Below are 27,738 nucleotides of genomic sequence, written 5' to 3' on the forward strand. Positions count from 1 at the left end.
GTACTTCATACATACTCAGTTTTAGATAGAGTTAAAGCTATTTGACAAACATTTGTTGAACAAAAATCCTGTGTTGAGTATTGATTCTTATATATAGCTGTAAGTGGTTAAGAGGCAGAATTATACATCACTATAGTGTAGATGTGATAACACATTTATCACTGGAGAAGTTCTATGTGTCGGTCCTTATACTATTACCTTTGCATAGCAAGGTAGGCACTTTATCAAATAATTAGAGTGGAGGAAACCATTTGTCGAATGTAAACACATTTGTCATTTTGACTCGAGTAATGTGTAAAACCAGCTGTTGCATGCTTTAATCAGTGCTTCTTCATACATGTATGATTTAAATCCTTTTTTAATGTTTTTAGATGTAACAGAATGTTTCCGAAATGTGATCTGTCCATCACATGATGGAAGGCTGACCACGGGATAGATGTAGCAGCCAGATGAAGTTAGGAGACAGCCTAGTCACCACAATCTTTACCTTTGTGACTTAGATGTAAACTTCAGAAGCAGAATGTCCTCGAAGACTAAAGCAAAGGGCTCCAAACTGGGGCTTTTCAAGTTCCGCAAGAGTACAACAGATGTAAGTAAAGACAGTTGTATTGTACACAGCAGGTATTTGTCTAGGTGTAATGCCTGTTTTAAACTCAAAGATCATTCAGACTTGTCATATGATTGAGTGCGATGTAAAATAGAACTGGCTCTAATGACAAAAATCCTTTTTATACAATACTAAAGTAAGTCTTAGATAGAAACTAAAGCAAAATGCTCCAAACTTGGGTTTTTCTGAGTAATGACAAAATTCAATTCTATTTACAAAACATCTTCATATTGTGCACATTTAGTTTGTGGTCCATAGCGCTGAGCATAAAACTCAAGGACATAATAATCAATATGTGCTATATGTGACTGTTGGGACATGACTGGTGAGAATCTGGACAATATTGTGAATTTTTTGTTAAGATTATCAAGGCAAAGAAGGAAAACATTGAGTTTCATTTTCTGGTTTCGTGATTTTATTGTTCTGAAGATCAGCTCCACCTAGACCGATACATGCTTACTATGGCTTACAAAGTCCGAGCCTATCCTGGTTGTAGTTCCAAACAATCCATTATCTCTGGTCAGCTGTTAAAACCATGTCCAAGGTCATTTTGTGTGTTCATCCATTATACACTTGTCCCTAATGAAGGTATTGAGGTCTAGTCGTGCTGTCTTTCCATCAGGCAGCACCAAGTAACGACAAGCAGCATTTCCATAGTAAACAACAAGATTTATCATGTTTATGTACACAAGTCTTCAGAACATTTACATTGCATCAGGGTTACTTCCGAGTCGTCTGGACATACAATTAAAGTGACCTTGAAACAAACATGAATATTGATTTGTAGATGATAAGCACTGCTTTGATTGGTTTGGGAAATTAAGGAAAATATTCTGATAGGTGAATTAGAGACAAAGTCAGTTAAATTGGTAGAAAACATGAAAAAATTTATTTGATTGGCTTGGGAATATGAGATTGGTTGTGAAAGATAGCTACATTTTGCTCAATGTTGACATTTTATTCATAGAGAAGAAACAGATCTCTAATTTGAAATAACTGCATGAAATGTCAACAGCTGCCACAAGTGACAGATATGAAATAAATGTGTATTTTAGGGTCAGTTGGATTTAAAGAAAACATGAAGTTAACAATCTTTGGAATTATAGTAAAAATCATGTAGCCCAGTTGTTTGTTTCAATGTCTATACATTAAGTGATTGATTTGTGAATGACAGGAGACATTTATTTCGCTGTCCATTATTGGTTTGCTATAAAATTGTTATGGCTGCCATTCAAATATCTTTTGCGAATAACAATTTTTTTAATGCCATTACGAAATGAAGAAAAACAGACCAGAAATGATATCTATATGTCAGACACTAGAGTTGTAAAAACTGCTGTAAACATTTGTTTATTATCTATATATACATATTTACTGGTTTATAAAAACTGTCATGTGACCAGATGTGTAAACAGTGGGGGCTTATCTATCAGACATCTTAGATGATCACATGTTGTTGTAAATCTCAAAGCATCATCTAGGAACATCAGGTACGCAAATTGATTGTCGTAATATATTTATCAATGTCCTATACATTTAATTGGTATTACCATTAGTAACATGGTATTCAATGGTTACTGTTCTTATTAGTAACATGTTGTGACAGGGATACTGTTACTATTAGTAATAATGTGTCCACTGGTTACTGTTCTAATTAGTGACAAGATGTCCTGAGGTTATTGTTACTATTAGTAATAATGTGTCCACTGGTTACTGTACTAATTAGTGACAAGATGTCATGTGGTTACTGTTACTACATGTAATAATGTGTCCACTGGTTACTGTACTAAATAGTGACAAGATGTTCTGTGGTTACTGTTACTATATGTAATAATGTGTCCACTGGTTACTGTACTAATTAGTGACAAGATGTTCTGTGGTTACTGTTACTATATGTAATAATGTGTCCACTGGTTACTGTACTAATTAGTGACAAGATGTCCTGAGGTTACTGTTACTACATGTAATAATGTGTCCACTGGTTACTGTACTAAATAGTGACAAGATGTTCTGTGGTTACTGTTACTATATGTAATAATGTGTCCACTGGTTACTGTACTAATTAGTGACAAGATGTTCTGTGGTTACTGTTACTATATGTAATAATGTGTCCACTGGTTACTGTACTAATTAGTGACAGGATGTTCTGTGGTTACTGTTACTATATGTAATGATTTGACCACTGGTTACTGTACTAATTAGTGACAAGATGTCCTGTGGTTACTGTTACTATTAGTAATAATGTGTCCACTGGTTACTGTTCTAATTAGTAACAAGATGTCCTGTGGTTACTGTTACTATTAGTAATAATGTGTCCACTGGTTACTGTTCTAATTAGTGACAAGATGTCCTGTGGTTACTGTTACTATTAGTAATAATGTGTCCACTGGTTACTGTTCTAATTAGTGACAAGATGTCATGTGGTTACTGTTACTATTAGTAATAATGTGTCCACTGGTTACTGTTCTAATTAGTGACAAGATGTCCTGTGATTACTGTTACTATTAGTAATAATGTGTCCACTGGTTACTGTACTAATTAGTGACAAGATGTTCTGTGGTTACTGTTACTATATGTAATAATGTGTCCACTGGTTACTGTACTAATTAGTGACAAGATGTTCTGTGGTTACTGTTACTATATGTAATAATGTGTCCACTGGTTACTGTACTAATTAGTGACAAGATGTCCTGTGGTTACTGTTACTATATGTAATAATGTGTCCACTGGTTACTGTACTAATTAGTGACAAGATGTTCTGTGGTTACTGTTACTATATGTAATAATGTGTCCAATGGTTACTGTACTAATTAGTAACAAGATGTCCTGTAGTTACTGTTATTGTTAGTAACAAAGTATTCTATGGTTATTGTTTCCATTACTAACAAGGTCAAGATGTCCTGTGGTGACTGTTACTATTAGTTACAAGGTATCCAGTGGCCACTGTTTCTGTTAGTAACATGATGTCCATTGGTCACTAGTCCTATAAATAACATGTTATGAAGAGGTTACATTTACTTTGAGTGATATGGTATTGAGTGGTTACTGAAACTATTAGCATCAAGGTGTCATGAGGTTACTCTTCCTGTCAGTAGGAGATTATACAGTGGTTTAGTAACGTTTTATGTGGTGATTTCTAATATCATAAGTAACAAGATGTCATGTAGTTACTGTTACTTTTAGTTACAAAAGGTCCTGTGGTTACTGTACCAATTAGTATCATGTTGTGTTACTGTTTCTATGTCTCACTTGTTATCAACATTCCTGTGATTGTGTTTCAGTTATCAGAATGGAACAAAAATGATGAGAAACTGCTTAAGGCTGTGGAGCTGGGAGATATGTCCAAGGTCGACACTATTCTGCAGAAGAAGGCCATGGTTCCTACAAAACTGGGTCCCAAGGGACTTTCTGTGTAAGTATCCGAAAGTCCATTGTCTAAAATCTGCAGTCCCAAGGACATATCTGCATAAGGTTCGAGCAGGAAAATGTGCATGGTTCTCACAAACTTGAGTACATTGAATCCATTTTTGGATTTCATTATTTAAGTTGACATTTTTTTATCTAATATCTTTCCGTGTGAGTCTGGCCTCATCAGTCCTTACAGAACTGTTTTTGCAAAAGTTTTTCATTCAAAAGCATCTTTATATCAAACAAAACGGGTACAGTGTTTTTCAAAGTTTATCTTTCCATTTACATTTTCCAGTCTATTTGAAGTTGTATTCAGATTTCACAAGAGGTGTGTGTGACCCATTTTCACAAGGTTACAGTGACAAACACATTTCTGTGATTGATTGAGTTTTTAAACCTTTTAGACACTAAGATGCATTAACATCAAACTTCAATGTTGTTTGATGTACAAAAACACACAAATAAAACACTGATAACTAGATATTTATGAGTCCAGAAAAGTAAACGGAGACTCAGACCAAATTTTCACAAACATTTATTACTTAATGTTTCCATAATTAGTCTGTCCGTAGGTCCCAGTCCCAGTTTCCATATGAATGCTTTCCTACAAAAAATAGTTGTGAACCTAGTGGTTTCAAAGTGTTGTACCAGTTCGTGGATAGAACTGGGGGTAACTTTTGAGTAGGGTATAGCAGATAGATCAGGAAAAGAGATGGAGCATATCCCTACACACTGTACAGGTGGAGAAGTTAAACACACAGACAGGGGAGGATGCAATGCTGTTTTTTATGATGCACACACAAACACTTGCCACCTGATCATGTGTCAAGTCATGCTTTGTTACCAAGCTGCATACTACATCTGCATTACTCCCTCTGTCACCTGACCTCCCCCTCCCACCCCCAATTTCCCATCAAAGGGGCCTTCTTGGGGGTAGTTGGTGTTAAGGAGGAGTTAATGGACACCGCAGTTTGATCATTACTCTTATCATGATTCAATTTGTCATTGTCAGATTTGGGTTTACATCAGAAGATTAGTTTTAAATATTAACTTGTGAAGTCAATATAAAAGTGTGTGTATGACACTTAATGCATTTGTTTGGCTTTTAATCAGTTTTGTTACAATCTTTAATATATCTGATTATAGCTGTTTTAGATAATGTTTTGTAACGGTTTAGCCTTCACTCTCTTGTGATATATACCCTGCCCTTTAGTGTGTGTAGTTTAGAGGTGTTGTCTCTGTCTGTGTTTTTACTGTAAAGATCCCATTATCAAACCCAACAGGAAACTTAAAGGTTTTGATAAGTGATCGTGCAGATAACCTGTTTGTGTATTTTACTATCAAAATAACCCTTTTGTTATGGGAAATGACAAGTGTGAGTAATTGGAAGTTTGAGATAATCACAGTCTGTAATTAAAAACTTGTTTACATGGTGTTCTTATCACCTCTAAGCATGTCTAGTTTATATGTATAACAATTAAGAAGGGAAAATATCAAGATACACCTGATTAGATGTTAGTGGTCACTGGTAAAGTTCAAAGGTCAATGGTTGGACTTGATCCCTTTTCATTTAAAGAGCTGGATTTACAATACATGTACCTGTATAGTCATCAACCCCTAGTGGAACACACACCATAATCACCATCTACACAAGACATTTGCTAAGGATTGATAGGGGGGATGGGAGGGGATATCATATTGATGGGGGGGGATGGGAGGGGATATCATATTGATGGGGGAGATGGAAGGGGATATCATATTGATGGGGGAGATGGGAGGGGATATCATATTGATTTGAATGACCCTTGTAAAGGTTTAATTGTCGACTGTAAAGATTTAATTGACCTCTGTAAAGATTTAATTGACCACTGTAAAGGTTTAAATGACCTCTGTAAAGGTTTAATTGTCCACTGTAAAGGTTTAATTGACCACTGTAAAGGTTTAAATGACCACTGTATTTAATTGACCACTGTAAAGATTTGAATGACCTCTGTAAAGGTTTAATTGTCCACTGTAAAGATTTAATTGACCACTGTAAAGGTTTAAATGATCTCTGTAAAGGTTTAATTGTCCACTGTAAAGGTTTAATTGACCACTGTAAAGGTTTAAATGACCACTGTATTTAATTGACCACTGTAAAGGTTTAAATGACCTCTGTAAAGGTTTAAATGACCTCTGTAAAGGTTTAATTGTCCACTGTAAAGGTTTAAATGACCTCTGTAAAGGTTTAAATGACCTCTGTAAAGGTTTAATTGTCCACTGTATTTAATTGACCACTGTAAAGGTTTAATTGACCACTGTAAAGGTTTAAATGACCACTGTAAAGGTTTAAATGACCATTGTAAAGGTTTAATTGACCACTGTAAAGGTTTAATTGTCCACTGTAAAGGTTTAAATGACCTCTGTAAAGGTTTAATTGTCCACTGTAAAGGTTTAAATGACCTCTGTAAAGGTTTAATTGTCCACTGTAAAGGTTTAAATGACCTCTGTAAAGGTTCAATTGTCCACTGTAAAGGTTTAAATGGCCACTGTAAAGGTTTAAATGACCACTGTATTTAATTGACCTCTGTAAAGGTTTAAATGACCTCTGTAAAGGTTTAAATGACCACTGTAAAGGTTTAAATGACCACTGTATTTAATTGACCTCTGTAAAGGTTTAAATGACCACTGTAAAGGTTTAAATGACCTCTGTAAAGGTTTAATTGTCCACTGTAAAGGTTTAAATGACCTCTGTAAAGGTTTAATTGTCCACTGTAAAGGTTTAAATGACCTCTGTAAAGGTTCAATTGACCACTGTAAAGGTTTAAATGACCACTGTAAAGGTTTAAATGACCACTGTAAAGGTTTAAATGACCACTGTATTTAATTGACCACTGTAAAGATTTGAATGACCTCTGTATTTAATTGACCACTGTAAAGGTTTAAATGACCACTGTATTTAATTGACCACTGTAAAGATTTAATTGACCTCTGTAAAGATTTAATTGACCACTGTAAAGGTTTAAATGACCTCTGTAAAGGTTTAATTGTCCACTGTATTTAATTGACCACTGTAAAGATTTGAATGACCTCTGTAAAACTCTAAAGACCTTAACTGAGATTATAGATATGAAGAACTCTATGAAGATCAGAGTGACATCTGTAAAAAAACTAAATGACCTCTATATAAAGATCTGAATGACCTCATTATATATCTTAATCATCTTTGTCCAGGTATAAGTGATATCTTGTTATATAGGTTCCATATTGCCTGTGCTGCTGGAAGGACTCAGATTGTGGAACAGTTTCTTGCTTATGGAGCTGATGCCAACATAAAAACCATACAAGGTAGGAAGTGTTATGTCATATTGTGTCTTACTTATCTGTCACTATCAGTATGTGGTATATAAAGATTTAACTGTCAATGTAATCTATATACAAACTCTCCTGATTTGGATGATTATATCGGTCACCACTTTTTTATCATCTATAGAACAAAAACTTAATGAGTGAGTTAAATGTATCCTCCCATTATTATGTAGAGTATTGTCATTCTCACACCCATTTCATCATGTGTTATTGACACAAGACATTTTGAGGTCATATAGACTTTGTTTAAGTGTTTCATGTGTTTTGAAGAGTTTAGTGTAAATTACAAAAGATGTATATGTAACATGTTACACTTTTAAACAACAGAAATAGAGACATGTTAAGTATTTCTCACTTGTAAACAATAAACGATACCAGAAAGTGTAGTATTAAGAGTGCTCTTTCCTTCCTAAGAGTCAGGAGAAAGTGGTCAGTGACAAATGCTCCTTAAGGGGGCCCTATGATGTGTTAGGTCCAGGGTGAGGATTGTTGTGGGAAGTGAGGCAAGTGGGCCCTTAAGATTATCCTTGTGTCAAGTACAAGTTACAAAAGGGCTGTCATACTTGTGCTGAGTCACTATCTGTTAATGCATACTTGTGATGAAGTTTTCTGCAATTTGTAAATGCAGGTGTCTTTCCAAAGATATGAACACCCTGGCTTGATTGGACTGGTATACTTGAATAACGGCTCTGTAGGCTGTATTTATGCTTCAGTATAACCCCAGGGAGCTGAGACAATCTGGGATTCAATGTCATGGAGATAGATTTTAATTATTATAAGACAATAAAGTAGCAGGTGTTGGCATTTCTACAGAACTGAAATAGAAATTGAGAGGCTTCTATTGTATAAATACGGTAGATGTTGTCAGGGTAGGGGGATGCACATGTTGGTGCTAAGTATGTGCACACTCCTTTGATGGGGTTGTAAAGATAGGTAAGTAGGTGCAAGGTAGGGTGCATCCTGCCAGACTGGAAACTTCGTGGTAAACATTTTGATTGGTGTGACAGTTATTGATTTGGTTGGATTAGGATGTAAGTGAGTAAACAATACCGTGTCAGACATGCTGGCGAATGGGTATCACATGCCACATATTTCTCCACATATCAAAGTCCCCTAAATCATTGTGTAAGGTCCAAAGCACATATAACTATAGCTCTGTCTGTCTGAACAGACGGTCATTGGTGTTACTGTAACGCAAAAGTGTTGCTATGACTTCTAATAGTTTGATAAAATTTATGTATGAATAGATTTAGGTTTACAGGTTCTTTTCAAACTTATATGTTGACTTTAAATGAATACAAAATCGTTTTCATTCTAGAAACCTCCCCCTTACAGTTGGCTGCTGGAAATGGGAGAGCTGATATTGTCCAGCGCCTTATACAGGTATTACACTCTCAATACAGGTATTCCACACTCAATACAGGTATTCCACTCTCAATACAGGTATTCCACTCTCAATACAGGTATTACACTCTCAATACAGGTATTCCACTCTCAATACAGGTATTCCACTCTCAATACAGGTATTACACTCTCAATACACTCTGTATACAGGTATTACACTCTCAATACAGGTATTCCACTCTCAATACAGGTATTACACTCTCAATACAGGTATTACACTCTCAATGCAGGTATTACACTCTAAATACAAGTATTCCACTCTCAATACAGGTATTCCACTCTCAATACAGGTATTACACTCTCAATACAGGTATTCCACTCTCAATACAGGTATTACACTCTCAATACAGGTATTACACTCTGTATACAGGTATTACACTCTCAATACAGGTATTACACTCTCAATACAGGTATTACACTCTCAATACAGGTATTCCACTGTCAATACAGGTATTACACTCACAATACAGATATTACACTCTCAATACAGGTATTACACTCTCAATACAGGTATTACACTCTCAATACAGGTATTCCACTCTGTATACAGGTATTACACTCTCAATACAGGTATAACACTCTCAATACAGGTATTACACTCTCAATACAGGTATTCCACTCTCAATACAGGTATTACACTCTCAATACAGGTATTACACTCTCAATACAAGTATTCCACTCTGTATACAGGTATTACACTCACAATACAGGTATTTCACTCTCAATACAGGTATTACACTCTTTATACAGGTATTACACTCAGGTATTACACTCTCAATACAGGTATTATACTCCACATACAGGTTATATTACAACATTACTTGTATATCATGAAGTAACCCTCGAAAATTACCTAAAATATCAGTTCTATTTCATTTTATCATTTAAAACAAAGTACACTGTAGTTTCTGATCAGTGATATTTGAAATCTTACCACCACTAAATAATTCCTGTCACAGTTGGTGTTTATCAACCAATCAATTGCACAGAAATATTTCCTGTTCAAATTTCACCGATCTCTACTGATATACTATCTGGTGCTGATGGTGTCACGTGTTCCCTGTACAGGCCTGACTGGGTTACACTAGCACATGTTTGGAGTAATTTAAAACTAAATGACTTGGAGTTTAGACTTGTGCCCTAGCAGACATTAGGTTATACATGATAAATGGTCGGTACAGTTGACAGAACAACATAACTGTTATATGTGACACAACAGTGTCACGTAACACAACCTATCAGGATGTTAAATGTCAACTACTGTTAATCTGCATTGTATACCCAGATCTTGTCTTTTTAGTGCAAGTCCCTCCATTTTGGTGGAGATTTTATCCTGAAATAGTCTGCATATCAGAGTTATTTAAGTACATGTGAAATGTTAAACATATGGCCTATTGTTTTAATCTAAATTACTGCAATATAGATAGAAGTGATCATTGTTATACCTAGATACCCATTTGGAAAGTTTATGTGATATTAAGAGTGACTTCCATATTCCTTCATAAGCAGTCCATCCCTCAAAAATATCTCCCTCCCTTACAGAAGTTTTTTTTAATTTAGATCATGAAAGAACTTGCAATGTTTAAAAAAAATTCCATATATGTTGAGAACAAGGTTAAAAATATACAAAAACAAAATTAATCATGTGTGCACAAAAGAAAAACAGAAATGTAGATATATACTTTGTTAAGTTCAAAGTGAAACCCCACTCTTTACACCCTAGGAAAGTTTTCAATGTTTTCAATACCAACCAACACCTGACTTGTACAGAGCCTGTGGTGATTTAGATTTTCTTTGTTTTCTTTTAAGGCTAGAGTAGATATTGAGGATACAGACAAGAATGAGACGACAGCATTACACCATGCTTGTATGGGAATGCATGTAAACTCAGTACAGGTGCTTCTCCACCACAGGGCTGATGTCAGTGTGGGAGACAAGGTAGGTTAAAGTTCAAAGGGCTGATATTAGTGGGATACAAGGTAGGTTAAAGTTCAAAGGGCTGATATTAGTGGGAGACAAGGTAGGTTAAAGTTCAAAGGACTGATATTAGTGTGAGACAAGAAATGGTCAAAGTTCACAGGGTCAATGCTAGTGTGGGAGACAAGATAGGGTTGGAGTTCATAGAGTTGATATTAGTGTGGGAGACAAAGTAGGGTTAAAGTTCATAGAGCTAATATCAGTGTAGGAGACAAACTAGGATCAAAGTTCACAGGACTGATATCAGTGTGGGAGGCAAATTAGGGTCAAAGTTCACAGGACTGATATCAGTGTGGGAGACAAAATAGGATCAAAGTTCATAGGACTGATATCAGTGTGGGAGACAAAGTAGGGTCAAAGTTCACAGGACTGATATCAGTGTGTGAGGCAAAGTAGGGTCAAAGTTCACAGGACTGATATCAGTGTGGGAGACGAAATAGGATCAAAGTTCACAGGACTGATATTAGTTTGGGAGACAAAATAGGATCAAAATTCACAGGACAGATATTAGTGTGGGAGACAAAGTAGGGTCAAAGTTGACAAGACTGATATCAGTGTTGGAGACAAGGAAGGTCAAAGTTCATAGAGCTGGTGTCAGAATGGAAAACATGATAGGATGAAATTCCTAGGACGAAAGTCAGTTTCGGAGACAAAATAGGGTCAAAGTTCCCATGTCTGATGTCTCTGTGGGAATAATGGTAAGGTTAAATTTCAAAGGGTAGATGTTGACATAGGAGGCAGGATAGGTTCAAATGTCAAATATGTCATTTCAGGAGAATTATAGAGAAATTTACTACTACTGCGTTTATGTGGAAAGAAGTGTATTTTGATTACTTCAAAGCCCATACCTATTACAGGTCAACAGAAGAAAAAAATCTGGAAAATGCTATTTCAGTGTTTTATCATAAGCTCATCTCTAATAATATGTTGGATGATATATTGCATGTTAATTATGGCAGAATCTTTCTATACTTTATTGTAGACTGACAAAACACCCTTGTTTTATGCCTCTCACAATGGAGACCTACAGATTTGTAAGGAGCTGCTGGACCGAGGGGCAGAGGTCAATAGGTGTGACACATCAAACATGTGAGTGGTCATTCTCAGTACACCCTCAACATAGACAGTCCTCTACATTTACTGTGAACTCATTTATCTTTTGTTAGGGATTTATTTTTTATTGATTTCTTTGTTGCTCTCAATCATATGTCCACAAACTGTTAAAATTGGTAAAAGTAGATTTATTGAGCAACAAAACAGTACCTAAAAAAACTTTCACCCACTGCTACCTGGGGTATGCTGTTTCAGCAATATTCAATTCTATATTTATGAGATAGATAGAGGTCACAGGTCAAAGATCTTCATATCTGGCATTAACCCAATGCAATATACCGGTAGTTAACCAGTTTGTATGTATTGTTACTCAGCAGAATAACCAGCAAATGTTATATCATCTAGTAAAAGCCTATCACATTACTTAAGGTTAGGAATGAATGACCCCCAACGCCCCCCACCCCTACCGCCCTCCAACCCAACACACACCTACCGCCCCCCACCCCAACACACACCTACCTCCCCCCACCCCAACACAACTTTTTGCAGTTTTCACAAGATGACCTTAAATACACCCTGGTACCAGGACTTTTTATAAGATGAATTTGTTAAACATCACTGTGATACTCTGTCAACCATTTGTTTTGTAACTCTGAAGATAAATACCAGATAGAGCACTCTAACATCTGCCACTGAGCAGTTGGTGATGACAGACTGTTTGATATGAGAGTTATATCCCTTTCAGCACTCCCCTGATGGCAGCAGCTAAGCAAGGACACAAGGAGGTTTGCGAACTCCTTCTGAGGAAGGGAGCTGATCCAGAGGCTACTGACGTACAAGGTAAAGGAAAGGGGGATAAAGGGTCTATACAAGATCAGGTGATGAGGGACCATACAAAAGCAGGGGAAAAGAGGGATTACACAAAAGCAAAAATCAAACAAAATCAGAGTAGAAGGGAGTTGAGGGACCATACAAGATCAGGGAAAGAGGGACCGTACAAGATCAGGGAAAGAGTGACCATACAAAAATCAGAGTAGAAGGGAGTTGAGGGACCATACAAAATCAGGGAAAGAGGGAGTAGAGGGACCATACAAAATCAGAGTAGAAGGGAGTTTAGGAACCGTACAAGATCAGGTAAAGAAGGACCATACAAAATCAGAGTAGAAGGGAGTAGAGGGACCATACAAAATCAGAGTAGAAGGGAGTTGAAGGACCATACAAAATCAGGGAAAGAGGGAGTAGAGGGACCATACAAAATCAGAGTAGAAGGGAGTTTAGGAACCGTACAAGATCAGGTAAAGAAGGACCATACGAAATCAGAGTAGAAGGGAGTAGAGGGACCATACAAAATCAGAGTAGAAGGGAGTTGAGGGACCATACAAGATCAGGAAAAGAGGGACCATACAAAATCAGGGAAAGAAGGACAATGCAAAATTAGGGAAAAAGGGAGTAGAGGGACCATACAAGATCATGATAAATGGGACAGAGTGAGCATACAAGATTATGGTAAATGGGACAGAGTGAGCATACGAGGTCATTTGGTGCAGAGACAGTTTCACTTTCTGAGAGTTCAAGACATTTTTGAACAGTGTAAATTTATCCCCATCTTTGATTTGTAATGGTGACATTTTGGCACATGTAGGGAATTTCCTGGTATCTATTTTTAGTAACACTTGATCTATAAGTTCAATGGGGTTGACTGGTTTTGAGGTGAGTACTAATCAAGAGTTTTTCTGTTAATAAATAATATAACAGCTAAGTATTTTTGTTCTGTTGTCTTCGTTCAGTTGCGTCTCCTAGTAGTTACAGCCTACACAGACAACTACGTATGTCTTTAGTAGCTCACTTTTAAGTGAAGATGGGATGATTCCCTTCCTGTGCACATGACACAAAGGAAAGAAGGCATGCTCATTACAATGTCACAAGAGGTCAGAGGGATATAGAAGCACCTTTTTTGTGACATCTCAAGAAGTCATGAGTATGGGAGAAGTTAACTGTTTGATATATTTGCTCTTTCTATTTTGTCATTTATAGGTAGGAAAGCCCTTCAGTATGCTACAGAGGCAGGGCATGATGATATTAGTGAAGTATTCAGTAAAGCGCCAACACGGGCCTCCTGGGACCTCACCTCATCCAGGGCTGCCAATGGTATGTAGGGTCATTGTAAAATGTACCTAGAGTAGGTAGCACGTATACCATTAACATATTTAATTTAGCACAATCAAATTCTAATTCAAATTTTTTTTTTTTTTTTGGCAAATGAGCTCAATGACAAATTTGCACATCCACAATAATTAATGTATAAGCATCAATAAATAGCGTGTAGAGATGTGATCAGAGCTGAAAGAAGATTACAGCTAAAATATGTACAATTAGTGTGCAGTGAGAAAATGTACAACATGACATCGAATATTAACAAATTACAAACAGTATAAACAAGAGTGAAAGGAGTGCAAATAAGAAAAATGAAAAGAAACAGATGAAAGAAGAGAAAGAGGCCACCTGTGTTAAGTGTCAAGTTGTATATTAGTTCAGAACCCCAAACCTAAGCATTCCTTAGTCTTATGCTTGGGCATTAGAATAAAATTCAAGAAGAAATTTGTGAAATGTAACCTAAAGATTTATTTATATCACAATTGCTCTTGTATAATTCCATTCTACATACATGTAATTTATTTTATGTAACAAAAAGGTTCTGTTTTCTGTGAGTTCTGATTTTAAAGTGTAATTTGAATTTCTCTGAACCTTAGAAAAATGAATTACTGTATACATCATCCATGATATGTCACCACTTTAAAAGACTTGATAATGAAATAAAACAAAAAGTTAAAAAAAACTTAGTATTAAAAATACTAATTCAGAATATAAACTGGTCGTTTTTATGTTGACAGGTCCATCAGGTAGCACCAATGAAGAGGTCACAGAAACACCTACATCAGAGATGCCAGAAGCTGATCAGGTACACTCTTCTGTTTGATATAGTCAAGGGAGATAACTCTTTAAACTGGAGCAAATTTTTTTACCAAAAAGTGATATGACTAAAACATAAAATTGGAAATCTACATTTTTAGTGCATGTAATGCATAAAAAGTGCAAACTTAAAGATGTTTGATTAATCTTTTTTATTTTGAATGCCTTTGAGGCTTTGTTTGATGCAAGCACTGAATCAAACAAGGGCCACTGAGATGTAAAATTTCAGACATGAATTGGGACAGACCTGCAGATAATAACACAGACTTTGAAAGTCTATCGTCAGGGCCCATCAGAGAGTAAAATAAGAAGTTGATCCATCCTTATTTCATAATGATTATTTCTATTCCAACTGGTCATATTGATAAACAGAAGTGGCATCAGTAAATCCCGCACTAGTCTGGAGAAATATTGTTAGACAACAGAAAAATTACCAAGAAATATAAATATAGGTCGAGTGAAGACAACACGAACATACATTAAGTTGTTGACATATTTCGGATCAAAGTGACTTGGATCCGAAACATGTCAACAACTTGATGCAGGAATAAATTGTGAATTGGGAAGGAGCTGTTCGTGTTGTCTTCACTCTCGACCGACATTCTACCCATTTTTAGTGAGGACTCAGTATAATTTTTGTATCCAGGGCAATTCACTAAAAAATTTACCGATTATCATCAATTGTTGGACGTTGTCCCCCATCCCTCCGATGTTGATTTGTAAGAATATAAAATACATAAACAGTATCATCCATTTGGTCTGTCTAGTAAGAACAACATAAATATTACCTTCTATCATGATAGCCTCCCTTTGATTGGTAATTTTAATGACATAATTGAAACATTTCTTACATTGTTTACCAGGTGGATGCTGTGGCTCAATTCATCCCTGCCAACACGCCAGAGTTTGATCGTAAACTTTCTAATGACGTATCTACAAGTCACCAACCAGTACCACAGGTAAAGTACAAATCTTAACTGTACTTGTCTGACTTTTGCACCATACTTGAAAAAAAGTCAAAACACATCTTACAGGAGACCTTGCAATAAATTCACTTTCCTAGTTTGAGTTGCAGGCCCTGGGCTTAATGCTGGATATATATGGTAAATGTTCACCTTAAAAATCAAATGTTTGGAAGGAATGTATTTTAACCAGTTTGTCACTAAGTGCTGTAAGGAATTGTTTTGTTTATGGTGTCTGTTTCTATCCACAGCCAAGAAATACAAAACCAGCAGAGAGTCCTCCGCAGGTAAATGCTGCAGACCAGCGGGCACTGGAGGCCTATAAGGTACGTGTAGACTACAGGGAAGTTGATTAATGGACAGGTGTAGGTAGAATGTAATCAGTCATTAAAAGTGATATAGGTAGACTATAACACACAGTTATGATAGGTAGTGTAGTGCTTGGTGTGGGTAGTTAACAGAGATTTACATATCTAGGAAATATGGAGTCTAATATAATCCTATAGCTATTAGCTTCATGTTTTTTTATGGTGGGATCAGGACACATGTATTTGGTTGCATTTATCTATAAGCCCAGGGGCTCAATAAAATACCATATTACAGGCATGTAAGATTTGAAGGCACTTCTTAGAAAATAAAAAAAAGATTAAGCTTTATAAAGATGAGTGAGCTTATTACCCAACTTTAAGTTATTGCTCAAAAATAATAATGTATACAACGCTAGAGAATTGGGTTTTTTTTAAACAATTCAGCAATTGTCTAAATACTGAAAAGTTCAATTTCATGGGATAAGTTTGTACAACAAGGAATTATATAACTGTATTACATCAAATAAAGTGAAATAAAGGAATTTATCAACTTGATAAACACTTACATCATTCAAGAAATATTAAATCATCATTTAAATTGATATAACATGATGATAAAAATATTGTAGTTTTGGCCAACCAGATCGATACTTTCCAGTCACTGCATTGAAATCCACAGATTTTCATGTTCTGTAGCAAATGAAGCAAAGGCTGGGGTTGGTTTAAGTTTGGATCAGCCTTTTTCATTTTTTATCCTTTAAAAACTGTAATAAATAATGGTTATTTATTTAGTACATATATTTCACTTATGCAATAGAATATATCTACATTTTTCACTTGTGCAGGAGAGCAAAAAAAATGGGAATTATAATTTATTTTCACCATTACAACCATTAAATATCCTCTCTTTACTACACAGTGAATGTGTGTTCAAAAACATGGAAGTTTGAAAATGTGTTAATTTCTCTTTGATTTCATTTGAGTTTATTAAATCAGAATCAGGAGTATTTGTGTGAGGAAATTTCTTTTTACACCTTTGATTATCCAAAAGTTCTGTCCACTATTCAAAGATTGGTATACCTTGTCCAGAAAGAAAAAATCTTCATTGCTATGGATGGATATAGATTAGATTCTGACAATCTCAGTGATTTCTTTTGGATAAAAACTTAACTGACTTACATATTATTGAATACCATTTCTACTAAATAGCATTTTCCCGACTGTTGTGTGGTATAAATAGAGAGTAATACACATACATGTACTGTATCTATTTCTGGGAGAGGTTGTCTCTAGGAAACTAAGGTTATTGTTTATTGAAAATAACTTGATGTTGTTTTGTCCTTTGATCCATTCACCAGAGATTTTTTTCCCTTTTTCTTTCTTTTTTTCCCCCTTTGTTTGTTTTCATTTTTTGTTAAACCATTTTTGGTAAACCACTACATACATGCATGCTACTCTAGGTACCTTACTTTTTCTCTTCAAAGGGAGATAACTCGGGAGAGGTAAGGTTATATTAACCAGTATGTGTTGCTGCACGGTTGAGGCCCCAATTCCCTCCCTGTTGTCAGGATCACAGTGTGGTGGTCGTATTGTGCACAACTGTAACTGACCAGTCACAAATGTGGTCACCGGGCATTAACATCCATTCTGCTGTAGTCAGTGGTCACTTAAGTGCAGATCTTGTCACTGGTCTGACAAATCTTCTCACAGCGATATTCATGCCATTGAACGTATTTCTTTCTTTTCTCTGAAGATAACCTTTTTTTCTGACAGCCACCATGTGTCTCTGAAAGTCATTCTGTTCTTTAACTGTCATCATTTTCTCTGATGGTCAGCATGTCTTTTTGAAAGACCATTCTGTTCTTTAAAAGTCATCATTTTCTTTGATGGTCACCATTTTCTTTGAAAGTTGCTATTTCCTCAGAGATTCAGGTAGATTTCTCTGAAATTCACTGTTTATCTCTGACAGTCACTATTTAACTACTTTATCATAATGATAGTATTCTGTCAAGGTCATCATTACAGTCTTCATCAATATTGTCATTCAAATGATTATCATCAGGAACATTTGACAAATGATATGTTTTTAAAATCACTATATTTAGCACTACATGACAAAATCCATGATTTTACATTTACAATTGGTAGCTTCTGCTCACTCATCATCTACCATATTGGTTAACATTGTCAACATATTGGTTATCATTGTCAACATATTGGTTATCATTGTCAACATATTGGTTATCATTGTCAACATATTTGGTTATCATTGTCAACATATTGGTTATCATTGTCAACATATTTGGTTATCATTGTCAACATATTGGTTATCATTGTCAACATATTTGGTTATCATTGTCAACATATTAGTTATCATGGTCAACATGTTTGGTTATCATTGTCAACATATTAGTTATCATTATCAATATATTGGTTACCATTGTCAACATATTTGGTTATCATTGTCAACATGTTTGGTTATCATTGTCAACATATTAGTTATCATTATCAATATATTGGTTATCATTGTCAACATATTTGATTATCATTGTCAACATGTTTGGTTATCATTGTCAACATATTAGTTATCATTGTCAATATATTGTTTATCATTGTTTACATATTTGGTTATCATTGTCAACATATTAGTTATCATTGTCAACATATTACTTATTATTGTCAACATACTAGTTATCATTGTCAACATATTTGACATCCATCAAATTTGTATGTCTCTCATTACCTATATCGTATCATCATCCATCAAATTTATACATAAGTACTTATCTTACGTACTCTTTAGTAACATGTCATCATACACTGTCTCCTGCTTACAACCAACAGTTCTATGTTCTTTGTTTGCACAAGTAACTCCTCAATAGGTTGATAAGCATTTATTTGAATTCCTTCTGAATCTTTGCTCCAACAATTTGTTTTTTATTTTAGCCCTACAATGCTCACAAAAATGTGTATCTTGTCTTTGAGTCGATAAAAATATAATAGGTGACGCAAAAGTATTCATTGTCTGATACAGGGATGTGTGCTCAGAAGAAAATACCATATCCTGCCATATCGCTTTTTTGCTAACTTTGCTTGATGAAATGCTAGATATTTTATCACTGATATTCAGATACCCATATACATGTATATAAAGTGTGTATAGAATGGATCATAATCAATATTTATCTGTATTCAGTTTTAATCGGGTATATCATTTTGTGAATAGACAGATGATGTATGATCTATTGTCGACTTATTCTTTGTGTGGCATCTATCTAAAAAATAACCAGAGTGATTCAGAATTTTGTGTGTCTCCCTTATGTTTAGAATTTATAAGTCCCCCATTACAGTTCTACATGAATTCTTTAACTGTGCATACTTTCCCTTATATATCCTGACAGTTTAAGAGACTTTCTGATATATTCTGGGTGATATCATGAATTATTTTTTACACAAAATATGTATTATAGCCGATGAAGAAACCTTCTCAATACAGATGTGTCACTCCTAATCGGTTTGACAGGTTTTTCTGAACTGTATAATTTTTGTTGAAGATTCTATTGGTAGAAAAGAAATTCTGTTTATTTCCTCATTACACTTGTGTTTTGCATGCTGTTTGATGTTTTACACAAAATAACTTTTGTAAAATACTTTTTGTTGAGCTGTTTAAACTGTTTAGTTCTCTTGTTCTTGTTTTATAATTCAGTTGGTTTAAAAATGTGTAATGCACGCAAATCATTAGCTCACTTACTTTTATTATGATATTCATTTTTAGTAAAAAAGGAGAAATCTGTTGATAATGTCCATGGTCAGTCTCCCGGTGGATATACAGGTTTTATTAAGGGATATATTGTATCTGTTTCCAGGAACTGGAGGAAGAGCATGAACAACTCAATGAAGAGTTCCACAGAGTTACCTCCCATAACAGGAGGTTACAGGGCGATATATTGTCCCTACAGAAGCAGCTGCAGGACCTCCAACAAGCCGTAAGTAGAGTTAGTTTTATTGGAGCAACAGCTAGTACTAGACTATTTGTATTAATCTTATACCAGGAAATATGTTTTTCTTACAAAATGTGGGTCAGAGGAATGGTCTTAACATTTTAAATCAAGAATTAAAGAAATATTTATCAAAAAATAAAGGCTTTATTAAAGTATTTTATCATTAATGAATAAACAAAAATAATATCAAAACATTTTCCTTATTTTCAGACTTCTGAAGATAAAACAAAAGACTTGGAAAAAATGGTAAGTTTACAATATATTGAAAAAATGGTAAGTTTTGAAAACTTGTACTATATATAAAGCATTTTTGTAGTGATATCTGCAGGGTATTTTGGTTTATATCTGATCTTTACAAATTAAGCAACCCTTACAAAATCACAAATACTGAAATTGCAAAATTTGAATGTTTTCTTCTTTTCTTATGTAAATTGTAAACCAATGAGTATGCTGATTTTAACTATTGGTGCAGATGGAGGGTCTTGAAGTGAAACTAGCTGAGGAAAAAGAGAGAAATCAAGAACTTGAAGAGAAATTGTCCAGCAAAACTGCTAAAACAGAGGTACTAGATAACTTGTTGATCGTAACTGAGAGATTAACACCATTCATGGCATTTTTACATCCAATATTTCAATCGGAATAATGATGGATGTAGACAAATATATAGACTTTAATATTGTGTGTCTGAAAAATAGTTCCTGGAGCAAAGGATGTCTGTGGCAGTGATTACTTTCATCCAGATTGCAAATCTTGAGCTAACAATTAGAATCAAGATTCATCCTACATGTCTTAAAACAATGTTTAACTCACTTGTCATTATATTCCCTAGTTTTGGACCTCCAGCATAACTTCATATTGTATAATGCTACCGTCAGAATGTTATTTAAATGTCATTTTCAGAAAAAAGGGACCAAGAATTTACAAACTATTCTCTCTATATTCTGTGAACAAGGATATAGTCTTTTAGTATAATTGATCTAAGTTACAATGCTTGAATGTTTGATATGATTCCAGAGTACACAGGAAGAGGATGGACAGTCTACAGGTGATGTCTGGAATGATAGTGAAGATGATTTGTTTGATTCTCCTGGTAAGAATTAAAACCTTTATTACCTCCCCTAGCTCTCTGATTCAGACACTTGTAGATAATTAGAAATTGATATTGAATAAACGCACTGATTTTAGAACGTTTGTGTAATTATGAGGATAACTTGGTTTAACCAGGTCACAAGACAAATGGAGGAATGGAGCCAGACGATAAGCAGATGGTAGCTTTGTTGCGGAGTCAAATCCTTTCACTTCGCCAGGAGAATGATCAGCTCAAAGAACGTGCTCAGGTAAATTCTGATAATGAGTCAAGGAACAATCAGATCGAAAAAAGCAGATAAAGGTGAGTCAAGGAATGACCAGAGCAAAGAATGTACACACAGGTGAGTCAAGGAACTACTAGATCTAAGAATGCAGGTACAGGTGAGTCAAGGTCAGGTGTCGGTCATGGAAAGAAATGGGTCAAGGAATTCATGCAAAAGTGAGTCAAAGGACATACAGGTTAAATAAAGTCAACAACTCAATAAATATATACAGTTCAGTAAGATCTGTCATGAAAGGGTAAACTACTCATGGTTACTATGATTCAAAAACAAGTGGGAAATGATCAAGTATCTCAAATTGTTTCATTTTTTATTGATAATACATGTAGTACAAAAGAGAAAACTTAGAATATAATTTCACCATTGATATGTTAAAATCTTTTCATGACAGAAAAATGACTTATCCTCAAGGTGTGTAACTTAAGAAACAAAATACTGAAGTAACATTTAGTGTATTAAAACAAGAGGTAATCCTCAATGGAATTGTAAAATGCAGAAGCTGGTGTTGATTTTTCTGGTAAATTAGATAGACGTGTAGGCTCATGTGTAAAAAAAGTAATTAACTTGTTAAATTTTCAAATATCTGCAGAAAACAACAGTTCCAGTGACATGTAATTTTCATACAATGGTAGATCTTTTACTTTTGTCTGTTTGAAATATATTGATTTCCATTGCAATGTTTGCTTGCTGGAAGTTTAACTCCTTTAATGAGGTCAGGCAATTGTATTTTTGAAACCCTTTATGAAGTCTCAGTAATCATTGTTATGTTGAAATTTATATATATATTTCAGTGACATCCTGTTTTAGGTAATTTTATTATGTTTTTGAATTTCTACACCTCAGTCACTTGTCATGTGATCACTCCCAGCATGCATTAGTTTTGTCTGGTCCATCTTTTCTGGATCAAGGAATGCTTTTTTATCTGATTTTTGTATTTGTATAAGGCCTCACTCGTGTATGAAAGAAAAAATGTGACATTAGTGACAGAATAATTCTATATATTTTCTTGAAGTATAATTTAAATTTTAATTTAATTTTTCTTTGGAAGTTAAACCATTATTCAAATATGTATTCCACATTTTCAAATATCTTTTAATATCTCTTAAAGCCTACATACAAAAAATTTATGTATATCTTTGAGGAAGGTTTTGATGTAAGACACTATAGATATTCTTGCTCTAAGGGGAAGATATGAAAATGTCTTCGTTGTGATACATCAATGTGTAAAACTTAACATCAGATTCACATTATTTAGAGTAGATACTTTTGAGAAGAATGTTTTAAGAACCACACTATAGATAGCCTCACTTGGGTCTTTTCTCAGTGGTGTTATACTGTCTGAAATGTGGTAAACATGTGTGGCTTTATTTAGTGTTGTGTAGTTACACAGTGGTATATTTATACAGATTTTCTAGCTGGTTGAAAACTATTTTAGATTTACATGTTGGAAAGAAGCTTCTCTATTAGCAGTAGAATTCTTTAATTTATCAGTTTTAAGCCAGTATTTAAAAAAAAAAAAAAAAAAAATTGTATGAAATTGGGGACAGGTGCTGTAATTAAATGTAATTATATATGACTGGGTAGTCTACTGTAGTAATCCTTTTCTGCTTTAGTTGTGAATGTTCTGCAAATTATTTTTTGCAAGTAACACAATGTAAGAAATAGAAGATTCCTCATACAGACTAAGACAGTGATTTGTTGAAAATTGTCTGTTATCACTTTGATCTGTTTCAGTCTGTCCCTCCGGAGGCAGTAGGGAATTCCTCCTTCCTTGCCCCTGGGGCACAGGACCTGCCCCCTTGGGTACGTGCTCAGCTGGAGGAGAAGGAAGAGGAGCTGGAGGAACTCCATAATAAACTGATTACCCTGGAAGAGGAAAACAAAATTCTCATAGATCAGGTACTCATGGCTGTGATCCTGTTTGAGGTATCTGATTAAGATTGATATTGGTTGACAAACATTGTAGTGATGCATCGTTATTTATATGTGTCAAGGTTCAGTGATGGTAATTTTTCTTGTCACTATTGTACTCCGAGACACATTTACTCCGGGGTTCTTTCACCTCACAAAAACCTGGTTATTTTTTACCAGTGTGAAAACTTCACTAAAATAGTGTAAACATACAAATTTTACAAATTTTAGTGGTATTAGTGCTGAAAGTATTGTGCTAAAATATGATAGCGCTAATTTCATTTTCTGTATGTTGATAATACATATTTAGCAATTTTTTTCATTGCACTAATTTCTCCAAAAAGCAAAATTTGATTGTGCCAAATTTAGTAAATTACAATAGATAAAGACATATATTTTACCTCCAACATAAAACTTTAGACAATCTTTCATTTTTGCCTAAATGGCTATACCGGTGAAAGCTTTTCTGTAAATACTAGCTGGGTGGTATATGAGCAGCATTCTATTGCATGTGATTTACTTTGATGGAATTCATAATCTGAACAAATTGATGACAATTAACGACTGTAAATTAAGATCAGGAGAGTAAATAACATTGTACAGATTTAGTCTGTATCCTGAAGGTTAATTTCCACTAACTTTTTTGTGATGAGGCAAGTGCAAAAAATGAGCAGCCATAAAAGACTGTGTTGGCTTACTGAATTACTATGAAGATAATTATAACCTCCCCCACACAAGTAAGGGTCAAGTGTGTTTGTATATAGGTAATCCTTTGTTGGTATGTGTCAATGATAATCTTGTGTACGAGATATTTCAGGAACCCATGGACAGGTTTAGTTCATATTTACACCTTAACATTACCCCCATTGGTCATTTGACAAGGTTAAAGGTCAAAAGTCATTCAAGTTCCCCTTGATTAAGAGATTACCCCTCAACAGATTTAGATCAGAAGAAAAAGAGGAAGAATGCGAGTGTGGTATATCAATATGAGCCCCGGATAATTTCGTTTTTGTTTTGTGGTGTTTATGTGTGTGAAATCATGAAAAGAAAACTAAATATACCATTTCGTTTACTTTACAGATAAAGAGGAACAGGCACAACGAGGAGAATTTTGTCGAGAGAGAGATACAAACATCTCCGAAGAATGTAGGAGATAATCAGCTGTCATCTGATAACCGATCCACACCAGACAAACTGTCAGAGACAAGTGTTAAAACTGAAGAGGAGAAAAATGAGGTGGTTGAGAGACTGCAACACGAGTTAGAAACACTAAGAGAAACATACGAAAAGTTGGTTCAGGCTGGAGACAATTTACAGGATATGTACGATCAAGTGTTACTAGAGAAAGATCAACAGGCTGAGGAATTTGAAAAATTGTTACAAGAAAAAGAGGAAATAGTGAAAGAAAATGAATTTCTTTTGTCTGATGGCAATGCCATGCATGAGGACCTGGAAAAACTAGTGCAAGAATTAGAAAAAAATCAGGAAAATTTGGAAAAGGTGCAATCTGAGAAGGAGGATTTAGAGCGAAAGTTTGCAGCTGTGAACATGTCTGGTAAAGCTAGTGAAATGGCAAAGCTGATGGAGGAGCGTGATCGTTATAAGACACGATATGAAGAGGAGGCAGTGGAGCGTGGACGGCTCCAGGAGAACCATGATGTGGTGCTGGAGGAGGTACAAAACCTGCAGGAGAAGTGTCAGGCCATGTCACTGGAACAAGAACAGATACAGCAAGAGTATGAGGGGCTACAGGATGAATATGAACAGTTATCTCAGCAATCTGAAGCCCTCCAACAGGACTACACACAGCTTGAACAGGACTACTCTGAACTACTCACTGATAAAGAGAAGATGGAACAAGAGTTCCTGGAAGTACAAACAGCCAGTGTCCAGGTGGAGAATCGTAACCCTAGTCTCTTGGAGGAGAAAGAGCATCTACAGGAGGAGTATGACATGCTTGACTATGAGAAGGAACAGCTCGAACTCACTATCTCAGAAATGTCAAAGAACAACGCTCTATTAGAGGAACAATTAGATAAAAATAGAATTGAATTGTCCCGAACGTATGAAAAATTGAAAAAGGAATCTGCCATTAGAGCACAGCAGGAGTCTGAATCAAACACAGACAAGGAAAAACTGATAAAATCTCTACAGACACAGACACAACGACTACAGCAACAACTGGCGGTAAGTTATAGTTATCATGGCAAGAGCAACAACTGGCAGTTAGTTACCATAGCTACATCAACAACTCACTGTAAGTTAACATAGCTACATCAACAACTCACTGTAAGTAACAGTTGCCATTGCAAGAGCAACAACTGGCAGTTAGTTACCATAGCTACATCAACAACTCACTGTAAGTTAACATAGCTACATCAACAACTCACTGTAAGTAACAGTTGCCATGGCAATAGCAACAATTGGCAGTTAGTTACCATAGCTACATCAACAACTCACTGTAAGTAACAGTTACCATGGCTATAGCAACAACTGGCAGTTAGTTACCATAGCTACAGTAACAACTTCCTGTAAGATAATGCTACCATAGCTACAGTAACAACTCACTGATAACTTGAAACATGTCCACAATACTAGATTTATTATTTTATTTGATTGTATACCTGAACTTAAATGACTGGATGATTTCTTTTAATTTTACATTTATCTTTTATGTTTATAGGAAACAGACCGACACCATCGAGATGTTATTAACACCTATAGAACACACCTTATATCAGCAATGCAGGTAAGTCAGATGACAAGAAACAGTATCAAACTCATTCTGTAGATTTCAGGGGGCTGTGATTAAATCTGGTCACTGATGGACTGATAAGGCTATGTAAATTTTTAGGGATTAAGCAATGATTTCATTATCAAAATATTTAGGTCGCTTGAGAAGTCTCATGGTGACCTGTTGCAATCACCTTCATGCGCTGTGCGTCCATAAACAATTAACATCTTAAACTTCTTCTCAGAAACTCCAGAACCTATTTCAATGAAATTTTACAGAAACCTTCCCTAGTCTAAGATGAAACAAAATAGTGAATTATGTGGTCTCCAACCCATTGGTGCCTGAGGGACAGGGCCAAAAGTCAAATTTACTCAAATTTACTCAAATTTCAAAAAACTTCTTCTCAACACCCAAATATGGTAGTATCAAATGCTCTTCATGGATGGAAGCATTTTAAGGTTGTTTACAAAAAATGTGAATTTCATGGACCCAGGGTCTCACATTTCTATGTGGAGAGGGGGTAAAGTTTACTATATTTTATATAGGAAAAATAGATTTTAGAGTATGATGTTGTTTATTTCCCACCGGAAATAACTTTGTAAGATTTATCAGTATAGGATGACAGTTTTGATGGTATGCATGTATTGACACTGGCTTACTATCATCAATGTCATAATTTCTTTTTCATGTCACTTGAAAGCTACTTTCCCTTTAACCTGTACATTTAACATTGCTTATGTAGGGTGACAATGGAGGCAACAAGGCCTCTTATTAATTTAAACTGAAAAGTGAATTTTATGCAGAAGTTGAGACATTGAGACATTTTGGTCTATTAAGATGATTGTTTCTCATTCACAGGGACATATGGATTCTGATGTTCAGCAAATACTTTACAACATAATAGAACTACGCAGTGTGGAAGAGTATTGCTGACCCTGATTACATGATGGTGATCATCACAGGAGGTGTACAGATGGTACTCTTAAACTTTCTGATATCAGTACCATGTTGGAGTTTTGGACATCTCTGACCTGTAATAATACAGTAACATGGCTGGACTATTCGTGATGTGACAGATCTAGTACTGTACTGTACAAAGTACTCTATATAATCCTGTTCTTTTAGAGCACTTAAAACGCGGACTTGTAGCTGTTATTGCTATATGAGGAGCAGTAGTACATGGTTTATGTATCAGAAAATGGCAGCATTAGGAGTATCAAATGTCCTGTTGGGCAAACATTTCACATCTGGTAACATTCCAATCAGATTCATTGATACTGATCCAGCTTCAGCATTTTGTTATTAGATGATACATTAAATAATGTGATTGCATGATATTTAATGTGGTGAGTGGTTCAGTCAGACTTTTATGGTGAAGAGAAACTAATTTAAGTGTATTCCAAGTTCTCTTTCACATCAGAGAAATTAATTTTCTTTGTAGTGTGCGCCATCTCTTTCTCTTGACTTAGAGTTATGTGCCCCTATGGGTATAAGAATGATGTGAGATTTGACATTCCTGGGATAGTGTAATAGCCATTATGTGTCCTTAACATATTAAAGAGGTGGCATTTCTTTATATCAGTAGGTCCAAGGAGTATCTATATATCATTAACATTATAAATATCCATTCCAGAAAAAATAATTTGATGTATAAATTGTCCATGTAAGAAATTGTGTAGATGAAA

At 35.1% G+C, this 27,738-nt stretch overlaps 1 protein-coding gene across 1 annotated transcript; it reads left to right on the plus strand.

The window, feature by feature from the left end:
* Positions 1-520: 520 nt before the first annotated feature.
* LOC132546854 (ankycorbin-like) lies at positions 521-27,738 on the plus strand. The gene is made up of 21 exons (XM_060210581.1): positions 521-589; positions 3,889-4,019; positions 7,254-7,342; positions 8,682-8,746; positions 10,577-10,705; positions 11,727-11,833; positions 12,543-12,637; positions 13,832-13,945; positions 14,689-14,756; positions 15,631-15,726; positions 15,981-16,055; positions 17,522-17,539; positions 19,904-20,023; positions 20,249-20,284; positions 20,511-20,600; positions 21,053-21,128; positions 21,263-21,375; positions 23,143-23,307; positions 24,400-25,506; positions 26,003-26,068; positions 26,912-27,738. Exons 1-21 carry the CDS (start codon positions 521-523, stop codon positions 26,984-26,986), a joined length of 2,904 nt encoding a protein of 967 aa, XP_060066564.1. The 3' UTR covers positions 26,987-27,738.

This window comes from Ylistrum balloti, unplaced genomic scaffold (genome assembly GCF_031769215.1).
Source record: "Ylistrum balloti isolate Yb309-2 unplaced genomic scaffold, AGI_CSIRO_Ybal_v1 Utg369916, whole genome shotgun sequence".
NCBI lineage: Eukaryota > Metazoa > Mollusca > Bivalvia > Pectinida > Pectinidae > Ylistrum > Ylistrum balloti.

Excerpts from the sequence above, each read along its gene's own strand:
- LOC132546854 (XM_060210581.1), top strand. The coding sequence starts at position 521 with ATGTCCTCGAAGACTAAAGCAAAGGGCTCCAAACTGGGGCTTTTCAAG. Across the intron at positions 7,343-8,681 it reads CAACATAAAAACCATACAAG|AAACCTCCCCCTTACAGTTG; the intron begins GTAGGAAGTGTT and ends TTTTCATTCTAG. Across the intron at positions 13,946-14,688 it reads CTCATCCAGGGCTGCCAATG|GTCCATCAGGTAGCACCAAT; the intron begins GTATGTAGGGTC and ends TTATGTTGACAG.